The 19,658-nt window shown below is 40.2% G+C and overlaps 1 protein-coding gene across 1 annotated transcript in view; it reads left to right on the top strand.

Moving 5' to 3' along the window:
• The window catches only part of LOC18443739 (ubiquitin carboxyl-terminal hydrolase 6), a 30,046-nt gene extending 10,388 nt beyond the window's left edge, over nt 1–19,658 (top strand). The window contains exons 9-18 of the mRNA XM_006853921.4: nt 2,903–2,953; nt 8,875–8,983; nt 15,279–15,367; nt 15,460–15,529; nt 15,799–15,879; nt 16,146–16,229; nt 17,619–17,667; nt 18,660–18,767; nt 19,086–19,160; nt 19,310–19,658. Coding sequence (XP_006853983.1) covers nt 2,903–2,953; nt 8,875–8,983; nt 15,279–15,367; nt 15,460–15,529; nt 15,799–15,879; nt 16,146–16,229; nt 17,619–17,667; nt 18,660–18,767; nt 19,086–19,160; nt 19,310–19,365 — 772 coding nt within the window. The 3' untranslated portion in view covers nt 19,366–19,658. The remainder of the gene's footprint in view (nt 1–2,902; nt 2,954–8,874; nt 8,984–15,278; nt 15,368–15,459; nt 15,530–15,798; nt 15,880–16,145; nt 16,230–17,618; nt 17,668–18,659; nt 18,768–19,085; nt 19,161–19,309) is intronic.

Consider the following 19,658-nt stretch of genomic DNA (forward strand, 5'->3'; position numbering starts at 1 on the left):
ATAGAGGAAAAAGCTACCAAAAGGTTGTCACCTAAATATATAGTAGTTTAGGTTATGCTACCCATTAGATTGGATGATTGACAATGCATGTTACTATTTGAATTTAATTTAAATTTTTTTTATGTTGGATGAGATGAAATTTTTGTGTGTGAGCTCTACGTAATAAGCCGCATAAAAGAAAAATATAAACATATATTTCTCAAAGTTAAAATGACCAAGCTACCCCTGGAATATGGCAAGGGTAATTTGGTCATTTTAAATCTTCAAAAATAGTTTTTTATATTTTTTATGTGGTGTGTGATGGTGTCAAGTACATGCTCCTATAATTTCTGCTTAATCTGATTTATAGATAAAAGATTGAAATTATAATTGTAACATGCATTTTCAGCAATCCGATCATCAATCTGATGGCCGGAGTATATCCTAATCTACTATTCATTTTAGGTGAACCTATTGGTTGTTTTTGCGCGCACACACACACACACACATATATACACATACATACATAGAGTTGTTCTAAACAATTGGCATCCTTGTTGCAATTGTTTTTCCATTGAAATGGGCTGTTATTGGTTTCATTGTTCTGAATGTGGAGTTTATATGATGATCCTACTTGAGAAGGGGTAATATGCTTGTGTTGTTTAGAATAGCTAAGGCTATAGTTTGTATCAATGTTAAAAAACAAGGCTTGTACTCGGGGCTTGGCAGGATCTTGAGTCGGATCGTTTGTACAGATTCAGCAGAGTCTGCCAGGGAATCAGACAAGTTCTATACAAATAATAGAGATAAAATATAGGAACTAGGCAAATTTGGTCGGTTCCTACTCGGACTCGGCACCCTATTGAGTCCAAGTGACTTGGGCGAGTCAGAGTGGACTGGCCAAGTTTTGGAACACTGGTTCGTATTGTTATGGGTTGTTTTGGAAGCATTTGTGTTTTGACTCACTGTTGTTGTTGTATGCCTTTGCACCTTGTTGGTCAAGGTTTCTCATTTTAGAATGTAGAATACAGATATTTCCCTTTCTATGCTTCAGAAATGGAACCTGGAAATCCTAATTCCAAACTTGTATATTAGCTATAGTAAACCAAAATCTGAATAATGAAAAAACTTTGTATTAGGTTACGTAGATACCATACTCACTCACATAAATGACTTGAAGAAATGACTAAAGTACTGTCATGTCTAATATATGTGAGTAGCTATAAACAACTGACTGATCCCAAAAAAAAAAAAAACAACTGCACATGGAAAGGTATTTAATAACAGCGGATTCACAAGATAATCAACACAACCCGTAACACCCAACAAACTCTGCATCGCTATGCTTGGAGTATGTTAAACTTAAGGGGTTTGGTATATCATCCAAGTGCTTAGGAGCATTATTTTTTAGGGGATGGAAGCAAATGCCACAGCAGATGCCTTGGTTGATGAAGGGCCCACACTTTGGCTAAGGAAGCCGCATAACTATATAGACTAATTCAATATATGACAGAAGGTATCTCAGGTAGAACCTTTATAGCGTTCCTTAGACATAGCGGCAAGTGATGAGCGTTCACCTTCTTTCTTAGTAGCCTTAGAACAAGTCAATGAGCTAAACCCTAGTGTAGACTTGCTCTACATGGGCTACACAAGCCAGGCTGTTCGCCTTTTTATCTTTGGTATCCATAGACAAAGCCTATTTATTTGGTTCTGTGGCTTCCTTAGTCTATGGGCGAACAGACCACCTATTTTGATCTAATGAACTAGGGGTAGCTGAGATGTGAGCCTTACTTTAGTATAGCAGAAATCCTTGAGACTAATTACGAAGAACCCATGGGTGAAACTAAGTGGTGGTCCGAACCGACTGATGTTGAAGAATCAGCGAATGAGTTGTGGTTAGGGGTGAAATGCCACTCAAACCCAGAGCTAGCTGGTTCTCCCTGACATGCGTTGAGGCATGGCAGTTGACTGGACATCTAGGGGTAAAGCACTGTTTCGGTGCGGGCAACCCAAAGTTTTTTGTATTAAACTCATTGTAACCTTGGTCTTGATGCTAGGCATTTTTGCTTCCCTTTTGTTCTCACCTTAGTGACCTGGTTTGCCCAACCAAGGGGTCAATTCTGCTCCGAAATCTCGCTTCTATGCTCCAGGGAAGGGAATATACTACACTGTATACTAATATTGTATATACTATGCTACTATACTAGTTAAGTTCTCGTGGGGCCCTCGATTTTTAACCATATGTAGTTCGATCCTGTATAGCCTATCATTTGACCTCAATTAAGTGTGGGTCGAGCTCGCTCACATGTTGGGATTTAGATCTCTAGTCTTCAAGGTGTATGGACTATGATCCCTACCATAAGGAGCTTACTTGCTTGTCGGGATTCCTTGGTCCCAATCTCGACCCCAATCCCAACGATTATGTTCCTCACCTTTGTATAGGTGACTCATTCATGTAATACCTTATTACTTCAATATAGTACTTATTTTCCAAAAGAAAGAGAAAAGGGTTTTAGTGGGTTGAGTTCTTGTTTGAAGAATTAGTGAATCTGTGATTCAATGGTTGCCATCTGTTGATTATTGCTTTTTTAGAGATGACATTGGTGACAGCTGCATTCTGATGTTGACTCTGTTCTGGTTTGATGTATGGTATCACAGCTTAAATGTGAAAGAAGAATTTTATGTGTTCTCAGTAAATAATAGAAGTTTGCTTTGGGACCTTGATTTTCTTATGGACTATTTTGGGTTTACCCATTCTTATTCTTCCTAATTATGAACTAGAACTTTATATTCTTGATTCCAGAGTGTCTTCTTTGGGTTATTTTATTTCACAGAAGTTGCTTAATGTTGTTTATTACTATTCGTATGTCATGCAGTCTCCTGCTAGTTGATTTTCTTTTATCTTTTGCATGTTTTGGTGCAGAGAAAATCCAGAGACTGTGAAGAGACTGTTTGGAATTGAGCTTGTCAGTAGGTGAGTATGGGAATCCTAGATAATAATTTTTTATGTTTACAATGTTATGAAACATGTTTGGGAATATTCGTTTTCCTTTGTTGAAAAACCATATTTCTATCACAACGAAGATGGACATTGCCCCACTTCCAACCTCTGTGTACCTAAGCTAACTGCTGAAAATTTGTTTGGAATGACATAATAATTTTTAAAATGGTATAGGCCATAAGATAATGAGTTTACTAGAAATGTCTGTTAAGTATTGAAGAATCAATCTCACTTCTCAATTCTCAATTCCACGCTCTTCATTAATTTAGCTGAATTTTTTGCGACAGAATCAGGTGCCTCTGCTCCTGTTTCTTGGTGAAGTTCACGTGCATGAAGACCTCAACCCACACTTCTGGGCATGCTCATGATCTTTAATAACACTGCTAAGACTTGTTCTGGTTTAGGGTTTTTGTTGGCTTCCTTCAATATTTCACTTTGGCACCTTTTCTTGTTCGATACTGGGTTATAATGTCCATATTACTAGTAGGCATATTCCCCTAGTTTTTTGTCCTCAATCCTCCTTTACGAGATGGGATCTTTGATCATTGGCGAGATCATGGAAATGAATCCAATTTTAATTAAGATAATGAATCCTGAAGGCTTAGGTGGCACTTACATCAGTCCATAATTCTTAAATGCCATTGAAAGAGGACGATGAGTTGAAAAGCCATCATATTCTACATGGTTATAGATCTGCTTTCAGTTTTGTACTATCGTACTCTACGGTGTTATTTTATCTACTTGCATGCTTTGTACAATGTCAGTATTGTACTGAAGTACAGTTTGACATTCTTTCCTCCCAACTCTTCATGGATGATAGACTGGAGATATTAACTAAGGAGAGTTTGCTTACTAATTATTGGTGTTGATCTTAAGTTTTGGCTTTAGCAAAGGGCATCACTTGGTTCATCTACCATGGATTATATGAGTTTACAAGATGCCAACAAGAAATTCCTGCCAACAGAAATGGTAATCAATGTCAATGTGCTTTGTTCTATCATCCAAGACCAGATTTGAAGTAATTTGGATAGCATTGAGGTTGTCGCTATCATGTTTCTTATTGCTTTGGGAGATAAGAGAGGTACCAAGAAAGGCATAATAACTTGTGGCGAACAGTTATCTGAGCATCCAACCCAGCATGAATCAGAATAAGACGTGAGTTGAAGTGGTTTGAAGATAACATTAGAAAACCTTTCTCAAGATAGAAAAGAATGCATCCAATGCTGTAAGATGTTACCGATAAGTGTGGCTTCGGTAGTGATATTGTATAGTTGCTACTACATGCATGCTCTTTACCTGGGTGATTCAAATAAAATAGGTCCTAAACTAGCCGTTGATACCAAGTCAGAGGACAACAAGATCACCCATCTGAGTGGATAACTTCACATTCAACTCAAGTGGAGTATCCACTCTCTTACTTTCTAATGTTCCAAAGTAATAGCATTCTAGGTGTATACTGTGGAACGGTTGTGAGTACTATTGAATATACTGAGTTTGGTGGCTGTTTTGGCTATCAAAATCACATCTGTGAATGAGTGGTTTTTGAACCTTTGTTTAATGGTTTTGTGGAGAGACAAATTATTTTCAACAACAATAGGTCTACATCAGGGGTCGCCATACCTCTTTGTCTTAGTTATGAACGACTTAACTAGGCAACTACAAGATGAGGTATGTGGTGTATATTATTCGCAAACGATATAGTTTTGATTTATGAGACTTGAAGCGGTGTCAACACAAAGTTAGAACTTTAGAAGGATTCTCTAAAATCTAAAGGTTTTAAAATTAGCCGGACTAAGATAGAGTATATATGTATTGCAAGTTTAGTAATAATAGGAGTACGGATGTGGAAGTAGTTAAGATTGGTAGCCAAGAATTACTAAAAAGAACGCACATTCAATATCTTGGGTCAATGAAGGAAAATTCGGCCGCCTTGCCACCTAGGTGCCCATTTTCTCAAACCGCCTAGGCATTGACTAAGAGGTATGCTCCAGGCAGGTTCATCTAGGCGCCCGCCTAGGCAGCTTAAAAGGCGGGCACCACCTTGACCAATCAAGGTCGAGGGGGGAAAATGCCCCTCGACCATTGGGTAAATTTGTCACCCCCCCCTCCAAAAAGGGGATGAAATGGTTTTGGGGGCTATTCTTGTCCCCAAAAATGTTTTTAGTGATGTTTAGAATGAGAAAAGCCTTGAAAAAAATAAAATTTGAAGATTTGTAGAGAGATCAAATTTTTTTGAGCAAATTAGGGTTCTATTACCTTTTGGTGACCAATATGCCCAATATTACAAGCACCACCCCTTCCCTCAGCCTTTTTTCCCCTAAGTTGGCCCCCTGTCTGGCAATGAAAACACCGGACATGGGGCTATTCTTTCCTAGTTCTTTGCTGTCTGGTGTTCGAAATACCGGATAGCTGTCTACGATCCCTAAAACCAGCGAGTACTCTCTTCCCATCATTTTAAAGAGAGACAGAAAAAAGTGCAAAACATAAAATATTTATTACAACTGTTCACTTTATTCGAACCACCACCCTAAGAAGCACAAAACAATAGCGATTAATTCAAGAAATAAAGGGGAAGGACAAGAAGAGAAACATAAAAATATCAATTAGAGAGAGAGTGGACACGACCTTTAGTATCAGACTCCAGAATTCTAAAATACAGTCTACTGATATATTCCTTGGCAGTGCAATTCATGAAATTAAGAAAAAAAATGGAGCATTATAATTATAAAGCAGTTCAATGAAGCTGCCAAAACCTAATTGTCATGTGACTGCATCATCGCTTGAATTTTAAAGTTTCCATTTCTAACAACAGCAATAACAATGACAACAACAATCGAATAACAACAATAAGATTTCCACCAAATGTGAGATGCTACAGCTTATCTCTTTCAAGCCATCAAGAATGTACGCTGCAACTGATGCCCACAGTAGTAGATGAAGATTACGCTCCTTTGCAGTAGCAGCAACAAATAAACCAATCGTAGAAGATGGTGATGCCAGAGTTTGTTTCCTTTGGCTGGTTCGCTTTGTCTGTCTCTCTCTAATCGATCTTTTTCTATTTCTCTTCTATCTATTTCTTGAATTGATCACTACTATTTTGTGCTTCTTAGGGTCGTTGTTCGCATAAACTAAATAATCATAATGAATATTTTGTTTTTTGCTCTCTTTTTGTCTCTCTTTAATAAAAAGACGGGAAGAGAGAGCTCGCTAGTTTTGGGGATAGCAGATAACTTTCGGGTATTTCGAACATCGGACAACAAAGAACTAGGAAAGAATAGCCCCCCTTGTCTGGTGTTTTCACTACCGGTCAAGGGGTCAACTTAGGGAGAAAAAAAGGCCACGGGGAGGGGGGGTGGCGCTCGTAATATTGCCCGTATTGGACACCAAATGGTAACATACCCCACCCCAATATGGTCTGTACGTAATTTGCCCGAATATTTTTCAACCTCCTCGAATGCTCACAAAATGAAAGGATATTTATCCCCAATTTTTTTTACGCTTATAGTGGTTGTAAAATTGAAGATTTAGGAACCCAAACTTTCCAGTTTGGGTCAATATTGATTCCATTTCAAGAAGGTATGGCATCAAGCACTATGAGTGCTACTTGATCCCAAACATACAGAAGGGAGAAGGAAGTGGCCTAGGAAAAGGGGAAGGGGAAGGGGAAGGGGAAGAAGAAGGTGCAGATGAAGAGGAGGAGGATGCAGACTCAGAGGAAACAAGGGAAGAAGGTTTTTATGTGGAGAAGGATGACTCTGATGATTGGCATCATCATCAACTTCAGGTGCATTGGATGCCGGAAGTCGGCCTCATGTTGCTAGTGTTGATGAAACTCAACCTCATAATTGAGTTCATCATATTTGTCGGATGTGACTTTTTTTTGTTTTATGACTTATGAGTATCTGTTGTGACTTGTGAGATTTAATGGACATCTCGAGTTGCTTTTACCAATTGGGCCTTCAAGAAACAATATTTCCATAGGATGATTGTAGCTGAGATGAGGATGTTGAGATGGATGAGTGAGAAGACAAGAAGGGATGAAATTCATAATGCATACATTAGGGAGAACTTAGATGTGGCTCCAATAGACGATAAGATGAGAGAAAGTAGACTTAAGTGGGCTGGCCATGTGCAGTGCAGACCTAGTACAACACCTGCTAGGTGGTGCGAGTTGGTTTTAGTAGAACTGTAGAAGGCTCAAAAAGTGTAAGGGGTATACTCAAAAGGACAAGGTTGGAAGTAGTGAGAAAAGATATGAGGACTTATGGCCTCAATGAGGGTATGGCTCTTGATAGAGCAGAATAACGAATCATGATTCGTGTAGTTGAACCTAAATAGGTGGGAAAAGGATCTGATGAAAGTGGAATATTGCATGCCTCCCCAAGAACGACATCCTTAAAAAAGGAAAGGATGGTGTGAGTCCAATTAGTAGACGAGTTTTGACGAACTGAGTAATTGTAGGCTTGTTAAAATGTTTATTTGTCATGTGACTTTTATGTTACTTTGCATTTTGCAAGTAAACAGGATCCAGAAATGGAGCGAAACAATGTGTTGTAGAAGTGTTCCATGACAAGTGTATTAAAAAGTTCTTTTAGTCATGATTAATGATCAATAGAAATAGGGATGGCTATGGGCTTGGACCCGGACCCGGACCCAAACTGAGCCCCGACGGAAGCGACCTGGGTCTGGGTATGGGCCCAAAATATGGACCCGGCTGGTCGGATCCGGGTCCAAGTCCAAATCCATGTAGACCCAACGCGAATAGTTATGATATTTAAATAATATTTGAATAAGGGATTGTATACAATGAGACCATTTACCTTTGGTACAAGGAGGTCACAAGTACTTGCAACCATCCGATGTCAAATCTAATGGCTTGGGTGTGTCTAAAAATTCGAGAAAATTTCTTTTGAACTTTGAGCTTGGTCAATGAAATAAATGTAGCCACCCAATTTCACATCCAATGGTCAATATTAATTACGACCACCTTGTACCAAAGGTAAATGGTCTCATTATATACTTTCCCTTTGAATAAATAAATATAACTCTATTTTTATAGTTATGATGGTTAAATAATGCATATAAATTTTACATATTTACAAAATATATTTAAATATATAGATATTTTGATTTTGGGGTTTAAATAATGCATATAAATTTTACATATTTACAAAATATATTTAAATATATAGATATTTTGATTTTTGGGTTGGGTCTAGTCTTTTCTGGATCTGGGTCCCATATTATATTTTCGGGGTCTGTAGACTCTGGACCCAGCAAGGTCTTGGTCAGTTCTGGGTCCCCGGACTGGACCTAGATCGGACCTGTTGCCACCCCTAAATTGAAGCACACCCTTGGGAGTTAAAAGGATATCCAAGTAATCTGATGATAAGAGAGAAACCTAGATAATATCTTTCTGAGACACTAGATGCTCTAGGATGTTCATGGATGTTTTCATCTGCTGGTCATTCGGCTGCATCACTACATGAACATCTTACAGAACCATTTACAATTATAACTCTCACTTTCTGTGTGTGTATGCATCTGCACACACATAAGCACATATGGCCATGCTTCCGAAGACCCCATCTGTATTATATCTTTGGGAAGCTTTCGAAGTCATGATCGGATTGCTTATTGAGTGTTTTCTGCAGTTGGTAGAAATTTACAGGGAGATGCTTTCGCTACCTTTTGTATGGAGCATCACATGTTCGTAGGTTGGATTTGAGATCTAATTTCTATTGTTCAGTCTTTTAAATGTGATGGATGCAACTACTGTTTATACAAAAGATCCCATGTTGGGATGGTTTCATGAGCACTCCTCTATTCATGTTTAGTGCAAGTCTACAAGATTCTCAAGAGCTTGTTGTAAAATCTCTTCTAACTGATGGCAGGGTTCACTGCAAGGAAAGCAGTGAAGAAAGTCCAGAGACAGAGTCCGTATATGCCCTAAAATGTCACATATCACAGGAGGTGAACCACTTGCATGAGGGCCTAAAACATGTAAGCTCTTTTACCATACTTTTATTTCAGGGATTCCATGTCGTTCATTTTTACCTGGAGGGACTAAACTCCAAATCTCCTAGAGGAACATTTGTGGTATGGTATTATAAACCATTGATCCTGTGGACTGCAGATATGAAATGGTCGTCATATTAAGTGTCTTGTTTCCAAAGTTACTTTTTTTTATGAACTACATTAAACTCTTAACTTTGCAGTCACATTTTGGTTTGTTGTTGCATCTGATGCTCATAGTTGTTTTTTTCTCTTCCCCCTCTTTTTTTCACGTGCATGTTTATCAATATGCAGTAGAAAGGTGCCTATTGTGCTGCAGAGGAAGCACCCTCTGGGTGTCTACGAGGGTGGAGAGTAGCCAGTTGGCTTCGATGTTCCTGCAACTAATTTTCCCTAAACCAAAGGTTTATTGGGCAGATAAATACCACTGGTTTAGGGAAAAAACATCATCTCTTCCCATTTAAATGGAGAAAATGCTTTACTACAAACTAGTTATAGGCCTGAACGCTTAAAACTAATTCTGTTCCTAATATCAACTTTCCAAATGGAAAAAAATGATACTTAAAATTTGCGATTACCAGAATTGAAAAATTGTAGCATGTTTTTAAATCAATTCAACCTCATATTAACAGCAATGCATATTCCAATGATATGGCACAAAAAGGTTTGTTTTTTTTTGAGAATGTTAATGGTTAATATTATAACCGAGGGAGTATGATATTCCAATGATATGACACAGAAAGGGTTATGAGTGAAATCAGAACATGACGGCTCCACCCCTCATCTCCCTCCCCACCTCTTTTGGTCCCAACCTCGCTAACCTTTACAAATCCTCTCTAGTCGGAGTCTTCCACCCCCAGCACCATAACCATAAAGGAGTAGATAGATGGGCTAAGGATCTTTGGAAGGAACCTCAGCTCAAGCGTAGGCCCTTAGCAGATGGGTCTTACTTGTTCTCCTTTCCATCTGTTGCAACGGCGGTCTCCATCCTTCATGGTCCCTCCGTGAGCACCTTCAAGGGAGCTTCCCTTCACCTCGCTCAATGGACTGAAGATTTGGGAGCCTTACCTCGGCAAAAAACTTGGATCACGGCCTCTGGTATTCCCCTACACTCCTGGTGCCTAGACACCTTCAAAGCCATCGGTAACACTTGTGGCTCATTTGTAGCGGTTCATTGGAAGTCGATGGAGAACCTCCCGCTCAGGTCTCTTCTCCTCATAGTAGACATCCTTGACCCCCAGTTCATCCCACCTTTCCTCTAGCTGGAAATGGCTAGAAATTATTTTCGGATTCTCATTTCTTGGTCGACGGCTTCTCCCGCCTCCACACGCTTCATTTCTCCGATGAAGCAGTTGCTTGGGGTCACTTCTCTCGGAGAGATTCCAACCCAGCCAGAGGAGGCGGAACACTCCTTATCGTCCCACCATGCTTCCAAAATGTCTGTTAACACCCTACTTTCCAGGATTCTTGATGGCCTACCCTGAAAATTCACCGCGGTCTATGGTCCCAACTCAGACAATGACCGTCTTCTTTTGTGGGAAGAACTCAACCATGTTGTGACCCTATCCAGTCCCATTTGGTGCATAGGGGTGGCTTTTAACGTTACGAGGTGGTCCCACAGAGAAACACCTCAACTAGAATCACCCCGGCTATGTTAGCTTTCTTTGACTTCATTGCCCTCAACAATTTGGTTGACCTCCCTAGTCAAGGAGCCCAATTCACCTGGTCTAGCCACTCTTCCAACCCCACCCTCTCAAAGCTCAACCGATTCCTAATCTCAATCGACTGGGACTCAAATTTACCTGGGACCCACTCTTTGGCACTTCCCAAACCTACCTCCGACCACTGTCCTATGCTTCTAGACTCCAAGCCGGTAGAGTTTGGACTCAAACCCTTCAGGTTTGAATTGGCTTGGTTAGAAGAATAGTCGCTCTTCAACCTACTTCTTGAATGGTGGTCCACTCTGTCGAATTTGGTAGATGGTTGGGCTGGCTTCAAACTACAACGAAAGCTACAACTTTTGAAGCCTCACTTAAAATCCTGGAGTAGGAGATTACCGGTGGTTTTAGGACCTTAGAAATCTGCCTCTCTGCAAGCCCTCCAAACTCTTGACTCGCTAGAAGAATCCAAACCCCTCTTGGCCCAGGGATCCACTCTCAGAGATGATCTGAAGCTCCAATATCAAGTCATCTTAAAAAAAGAGGAAATTTTTTGGTATTAGAGATCCAGAATCAAGTGGCTTAAGGCTGAGGAGCTCAACGCTGGATTCTTCCATAAGTCAGCCAATTGGAGGCGCAAAAACAATTCAATCACACCCCTTGTGGTAGATGGCAACCTTTTGGACCAACCTCGTGAAATTGAGCAAGCCATCCTTGGCTTTTTCCAAAACCTCTTCTCTACCCCCCCAGTTCCTCGACCTCCTATGGGGGACATCGAGTTCCTAGTTCTACCACAAGACAAAGCAAATTGGCTAGAAAGACCTTTCTCTGAACCTGAAATCGTAGCTGCCATCTTCGACCCAGACTCTGTTAGGGCCCCTGGATCTGATGGCTACTCCATTGTTCCATTCAAAGTTTTTTGGGGATCTTTCAGAGAGTACTTCCTCAAACTGTTTGACGAATTCTACTTTGGGGGTATCATTAATAGGGCTATGAATGCCACCTTCTTCACTCTCATTCCCAAAGTAGAGGGGGCAACCCAATTGAAGGACTTCTGTCCTATTAACTTGGTGAACTCCACCTACAAAATTCTTGCCGGTCGCCTTAAAGAAGTCCTCCCCCTAGTCATTTCCACCACCCAAAGTGCTTTCATCAAGGATCGTCAAATCCTAGATGGGGCCTTAGTAGCCCATTAATGCATTCACTCAAGACAACTGGCCAAAGCCCTTGGAATTGTCGTGAAGCTGAACTGGGAGAAAGCCTACGATCACGTAGACTGGGATATCCTAAAAGTGTCTCAGTCCAGGATGGGATTCGGCTCCAGATGGAGAGGATGGATGAGAGCATGCGACTCTTATCCACATTTCTCTATCATCATTAATGGCTCACCAAAAGGATACTTCCCATCTACTAGAGGCCTTAGACAAGGGGATCCCCTCTCCCCCTTCCTTTTTGCCATCGCAGCTGAGTCTTTCAGCAGGTCCATTTCCAGAATGTATTCGGCTGAACAATTGCATAGCTTTTCGGTAGGTATTCAAGCCCCAACCGTATCCCACCTCCAGTACGCAGACGATACTTTGGTATTATGCAATGCTACCACAGAAGAGGTTAACAAGCTAATTTTGTTTCTCCGGTGCTTCGATTACGCTACTGGCATAAAAGTTAAGTTTGACAAAACCAAGATGATGGGGGTTAATATTGATTCAACAACCCTATCCACCTTTGCTGAAAGTTGGGGTTGCAAGGCCGAAGCTTTGCCATCCAAATACCTAGGTCTGCCCCTCTGTTTAGGCAAACCGAAATTGAGGTTGTGGTCTCCTATCATTGATAAAGTGGACCACAGCCTAGCAGGATGGAAGGGTCGCTTCCTTTCCCCGGGAGGGAGGCGAACTCTCATCAAGGCCACTTTGGCTAACATCCCGGTCTACCAAATGTCTCTATTTCGCATGCTGGTGGCAGTTAGCTCCCGGATCGAAAAGTTAATGAGAAGGTTTTTCTGGTCAGGTGACGGGGCCAGCAACAAATTCCACCTGCTTGCATGGGACAAACTCTGCCAATGGAGGCAAAGGGGAGGTTTAGGGATCAAAAACCTCAGAACCCAGAATTTAGCCCTCCTTGGTAAGTGGTGCTGGCGCATGACGAACCTGAGGAATCAACTATGGATAGATATTCTTAAGCACAAGTATCATCTTCCTAGCACACCGTGGTTACAAACTGCAGGACAAAGCAAAGATCCTCAGGCATTCTGTTCTGGCAAGACCTCTGGTTAGGCCACACCCCTTCCAGGGACAGGTTCCCTGACCTCTTCTCTCTGACCCAAAATCAAGGGGCCACAATAGCTGATGAAATGCTGTCAACTGGATCCTCTCACTCGTGGAACCCATCATTTAGAAGAGCTCTTAATGATTTGGAGTTTGGGGGCTTCACAACCTTAGCGGCAAATCTACATGCCTGCTTCCTCCCACCAGCTGGCTATGATCGCATGATCTGGCAACCGTACCCTCCGGCCTTTTCTTGGTCTCCTCTTTCTATCGCAGCCTCTCTCTGCCCCCCACTTTTCCTTTAGCATCTGTGGCCATAGCCGCTCAAGCATGGGACTCCTTCGGCCCCCCAAAAATTCAGATCTTCATGTGGTTGGCTCTCTCCCAGAGAGTCCTCACAGTAGATCAATTGCAGAGAAGGGGCATTTCGATACTCAATCGCTGTGTCTTGTGCCTCGCAGCTGAGGAAACAAACAATCACCTTTTGCTACACTGTCCCTTTGCCTTCAATCTGTAAGGGGCAATCCTCAAGCTCTTTAAAGTCCAGTGGGTTCTATCGCCTGAGGTACCTTTCATCTATTCGGCTATCAAACCCTTTCCCTGGCCAAAGGCAGGGGTATTGCTCTGGAAATCCACGGTGGCAGCTGCTCTTTGGGCACTTTGGATTGAGCGCAACAACAGAACTTTCCGGGGGGAGTACTCCCCTTGGAACAAAGTGTTCAATAAGCTCAAGACCACAATCATCTTCTGGGCAACCAACCATAGCAGCTTCAAAGGAATTCCAGCATCGGCGTTCACTCACAATTGGAGTAATGTCCTCCAAGTCAAAAGAGTGTGTCTGTCCAGAACTTTTCGGGGGGAGTACTCCCCTTGGAACAAAGTGTTCGATAAGCTCAAGACCACAATCATCTTCTGGGCAACCAACCATAGCAGCTTCAAAGGAATTCCAGCATCGGCTTTCACTCACAATTGGAGTAATGTCCTCCAAGTCAAAAGAGTGTGTCTGTCCAGATCCACGAAGTGGAAGCCCCCAATGCAGGAGAGCTCAAACTGAATTTCGATGGCTGTTCCATCGGAAACCCGGGCCCTTCAGGCGTAGGAGCCATTCTCAGAGATCACCTCGGTTCTACACTGGCCACCGTTTCCAAACATATAAGCCACACAAACTCTATGGAAGCCGAAGCCCTCGTGCTTTTGGATGGCCTAAAACTCATTCAAACCTTCCACTTAAACTCCGTAGTGGTGGAAGGTGAATCCAAAAACACCATCTCTTGGGCGCAGAGACTTTCTTGCTCATCCCCTCCTTGGTTCTTCGCGCAAGTGTTTGACAATATTCATCCCCTCCTTGGTTCCTCGTGCAGGAATATGTCCATCGTGTGGATGCATACTTGGAGAGAAGAAAACCAGGAAGCTGACACGCTGGCCAAAGAAGCAGCAACGGTGGCGGTCAACTGATTTTTAATTTTTGCTTTTCTTTTTTGTTCCTAGGACCGACCTATTTTATTAGGTTGCTACCCTTTTGTAACCTCCTAAAAAGGACGTGTTCTAGCCTCTTTATCTTATTTGCGCTTGAGCATCCTTTTCTGTGGATCACCAAGGTTTTTTGTACTCTTCTTTCCCCACTATCAATTCAAGGTTAACATTAAAAAAAAATGAAACTTTCCAAAAGCCCAATCTGAACCTTTGGTGCATGGAGTGGGAATGGTCAAACAAGAATTTATGAAAGGTTCAGTTAACGAGGAATATTATTCGAAATCGATATAAAAAATGCTTTTCATATTACTTCAAGTAATAGCAAATAAAGACTTATAAAAATCAAAATTTATCTTCATGTTTCTTCTTTGTCCCCTCTGGTTAGTCTTAGTTTGAGAATAAACATGTCCATCTTTAACGAGATTCATACAACTAAAATTACTGCACAAATATTAAATTTCTTTTTAACAATATCTCTTTTGCTCTTAATATATTTTCGCTTATTTTTTTGTTGTTGTAAAGACTATTTGTTGTGTGGAGTGGGCCTTAGTAGCCTCCACTCCTAAAAGAGGAATATGGGAACCATTGGCTTCTATGCATGGGGTTGTTTCCACCCCAGTCCCCATAATAAATATAGGGAGGAAGGTGGCAAGCTCCTTGATTTGAGTTTACGATATTGGTGCTTCATGTAAAAGCACGAGGGTTGTGTTCTCAAGAAGATGATTCAAGCCTTCTTCATTCCTTTAAACTTGACTTTATTTTACAATTAAATGGCGAGTAATTATATTTTCATCCTTCCCAAACTATATTACCATGCATTTATTCTTGAGTTTCACAGAAATCATGGTGTGTTGATTCATGTTGATTTAATATACATATATATATATATAGGGTCTCAAATCAGAACTAGAGAAGGTTTCTCCTGCTTTGGGTCGCAGTGCAGTTTATTTGAAGGAGTCATGTATCAATGATTTGCCTAGGCAAGTCTCTGACCATTATTCCTTTTTGTTATTCTAATTCTGTCTTTCCTTATGGTTTGCAAATGATGAATGTCCATTTTATCATTTTGCAGGTATTTGACAGTTCAATTTGTTCGATTCTTTTGGAAAAGGGAGTCAAATCAGAAGGCCAAGATATTACGGGTAATCTTAGGTTTTTCTTTTCTTTTTCCCCTTTGATGCAATATCAAGAAGTGTATTAATTATTCTATTGGAGATTTGTATTAGATTTTTATGCATTTTTGGAAAGCTTGGCTTATTTTGGCTGGTATGAGATGTTTCCATTCTATTGTTCAATGCACATGTTTCTATAGACTTTTATGATGGTCAAAATCTTTTTTTATTCGTGGCTTTGGTTGTCGATAGCAAGGCATCTATTTTTCTTTTCATTTATTTGTTTTTGTTATTTTCAGAAAGTGGACTATCCGTTGGAGCTTGATGTTTTTGACCTGTGTTCGGAATCCCTCAAGAGTAAACTTCAGACCCCTCGCCAGGTATGGTTATGAAAGCCTGAAATCTTATGAGAATGTATAGCTAAAACTAAAGCACTAGTAAAGGATTGATATCCTTATAATTAAGTTGGGACATCAATTGAGAAGGAAGTCTTTTGAATTCTCACACAAGTTATATGCTATAGTTGTTTGTGGTATTTGAGTTTCAGCAACCATGCCATATGCATAATTTGTTTTTTGAATGCTTTACTCTGTTTCTGGCTGTTTTTATTTTTTATGTTGCTGACTTTCTAAATTCTCTGTTCAAGATTCTAAGAGATGAAGAAGGTGCCAAGCTTGGATTAAAGAAAAATGAATCGAAGGATAAAGAAGCTCAAACACCTAAAACCGAGGTACCTTTTTTTTTAACAATCAAACACTTTCGGCTGCTAATGCTTTCCATTTCAACAACGTTTACTAGAAGATGGTGCTGCTTGATTTATGGATAAATATATGCTCCGAAGACACTCAATGAACAATAACTCTGCAACCATTTCTAATAGTCATGTGTCTTGATTTGGTTAATGGCACTTACTATATCTCATCAACCGATCTTTCTGATATTCATTGGCTGCAAAACCATTTGAAGATATACAAATGAGATATAGTGACCATAATGGGGATGAACTAGAAAACTTTGGCTTTGGCATTATGAATGTGAACTAAGCTGGAATCTACCCAGTAGGCATAGGGGCATCTGCTGTTGTTGAGCCTGAGCCTTTGAAACTATAGGTGCTGCTGTTTTTGTTAACCTGAGGACTTAGTGGATGATTCCCCTTACAGGGTTGGACATTTACGTTAATTGATCTAGTGAGGAGTCTTTGCCTTTATTTTTTGGTGAAATGGTAGAGTCGTTACTGCTTTTTAAGTTCTTGGAAACAGGAACATGGTAGGAGAAGCAAAGAAAGAAGGTGATCATTCAGTATGAATTGAATTTGCTAATATAACTCGCTTTATTGCCATTGTTTTATGGAAACATAATGTCATCCATATCTGTTTATTATCCAACTGATCCTAATACATTCAATTGGGCCCCCACTATCTAAAATTGATGTCCTCTCCTGTTGGGATACTTGGATGCTGTATTACTGAAAGCTCCTTGAAGCAAAGCATATAGAGGACATCCAAATCTGTGAATGACTTGAATTTTAAACACCATTTTAATTTGCTAGAAGACATCCAAAGCCCAAATAAAAAGATCCAATTTTAACTTGCTAGAAAACATCCAAAGACCAAATAAAAAGATCCAACTACCTCCTACTCAAATTAGTTGGTGTGAATTCCAACTAGAGAGCATTGTTAATGTTAGAGAGCATTAGTGCAAGCCCAAATTCTCTCTCTCTCTCTCTCTCTCTCTCTCACACACACACACACACATGCTAGAAAACATCCAAAGACCAAATAAAAAGATCCAACTACCTCCTACTCAAATTAGTTGGTGTGAATTCCAACTAGAGAGCATTGTTAATGTTAGAGAGCATTAGTGCAAGCCCAACTCTCTCTCTCTCTCTCTCTCTCTCTCTCTCTCTCTCTCACACACACACACACACACACACACACGTGCGCACGTGCACACCCACACACGCGCGCGCGAGTGCACACCCACGCACATACTTATTGGATTATTTGAGGTTAACTGTACATTTCATATGAGTTATCTGAAATGATATAAGCTTCCTTTGGACTCATGTTGCATTTGCCTGAATACACCTCATGGTATTCTTTTTTATTGTGTTTACCAGGTAGGAGCAAATGAAAATGGACAGTCATCCACAGGTGCTGCACTTGAAGGTATGTAAATGCCAACTGGAATTGGTATTCAGTAACTTGCACATGTTGGCCTTTCCATTAGGCAGCAAATGTGAGTTCTGGGTCACAACTTATGCTTTTCTATCTATGAGAAATATAAAATAGAATTTGTACTATACTTCTGTGGGAGCTGTTCACTACTATAGCGGTTGGAAGACCTATATTGGAGGATTTTTTCAATCTGAAATTATGGGAACCACCTAAGAATCGCTAGATAATTAATTTTTAAGGGAAAAAATATTGAATTTTGAGTTTTCTAACATTCACATTTTACTTTCTAGAAATTGGACGATCTCTTTCAATCTTGAAACATTATTTTTTCGAGTGCAATCAGGAATTCTTTTTTCATTGATGTTACTCTAAGGGTTGAAGATGTTACATCCCCAAAATTTGGGGTCCTGAAATTAATGCTAGATTGAGTTTACCCAATGGAGTAAATGGATGGTATACTCCAAGGAAAGGATAAAATCTTTTAGTTATAAAATAAACATTGCGTGCAGTTGTGTGTAGATCATGGTACTCTATTCTATATGCACCTTTGTCTGTGCATGGTCTTATTGAAGACCTTTTGTTTTGATAAGCCACAAAACATCTTTTAGGACTCTTTACTGTTATTTTTGTTTTCTTCAATGTGAGAATTCTGAAACTGGCTTAGGAGCTATGGTCTTCAGACTCTTTGCCCTTTTACCATGGAAAGTTACTTTGGAAGTGAATCTGCAGCTTTTCTCTGTGCGCTTTTAGTGAGATGTGATTCCCAATTATTTTAGGGTGTGGTTTTTAGTTGTTTGTGAATCGACATTAACTGTTAGTCAAGAAATAATGATTATGGCTTTTGGGCTTGTTTTCTTACTTTTATTGGGAAGCATTATATTTTCACCGTGATTAAGATTCCATTTAATTCCAGCTCTTCAACCCCAGAATCTCCTTCAGTACGATCATTAAATGTTTTCATGTGTTACTTGCATGGTGAGCAGAGAAAGAGATGCATATGACTGGAATTTATGACCTTGTTGCTGTGCTGACTCACAAGGGCAGGAGTGCTGATTCTGGTCATTATGTTGCTTGGGTAAAACAAGAAAGTGGTATGTACCTTCTTCCCTCTCTCTCTCTCTCTCTCTCTCTCTCTCTCTCTCGCTCTATGCACGAATGCGTGCTGTGCACTTGCTAACTTAAAAAGGACTGAAGTGATTGTTCTTCAAAACCACTGCAAGTTTCAGGAAAGCTAATCTCTCTCTCTTTGTTCGTTTTTGGAACGACAGTTATCTCCACTTCAGTTCTCCTTTCTTAGTGGACAATTTCCTATCAAACACGCATGCATAAGCATGCATTTATGGACGTTTCTGATTCTCTTATTATTTGTGTTTTTGATTCTCTTATTATTCTAAAAATTGGGCTTTCAGGAAAATGGATCGAATATGATGATGAAAATCCCATCCCCCAAAGGGAGGAAGACATTACAAAGCTATCTGGTGGAGGTGAGACCTTGACTTGTTGCCCAAGCTGTTGGTTTTAGTTTCATACTTGTGTGACTGTTTCAACCCCGTTTTTTTTAATGCGACATGATACTTCCGCCTCATGATTTAGATTTTATATGTTCATAGAATCTCTTTTTGGGTTGTTTCAGGAGACTGGCATATGGCTTACATTTGTATGTATAAAGCTCGACTAGTTCAGGTTTAATTGATCTTCCACATTTTGAGCACAATAAACTAAATTCATTCAACTTATGATCAAGTGTAAAGATTATACAGGCCTTCAAGAGTTGTTTTGTGTCTGAGGTGAGTCATTGGATTGCATAAATATTTTTTCAAGATGTGGCGAAACCAAGTACATTCTCTCTCTCTCTCTCTCTCTCTCTCTCTCTCTCTCTCTCTCTCATATTTTTTGTTAGAACTTTGTAAATCGTCATGGTCTGCTGACTATCTGAATGGTGCCTAAACTTTTCATGTATAAATTGCTTCTTAGACAGATCA

The sequence above is a fragment of the Amborella trichopoda genome, chromosome 5, assembly GCF_054954075.1.
Source record: "Amborella trichopoda isolate Santa Cruz 75 chromosome 5, AtrichopodaSantaCruz75HAP2 v2.0, whole genome shotgun sequence".
Lineage (NCBI taxonomy): Eukaryota > Viridiplantae > Streptophyta > Magnoliopsida > Amborellales > Amborellaceae > Amborella > Amborella trichopoda.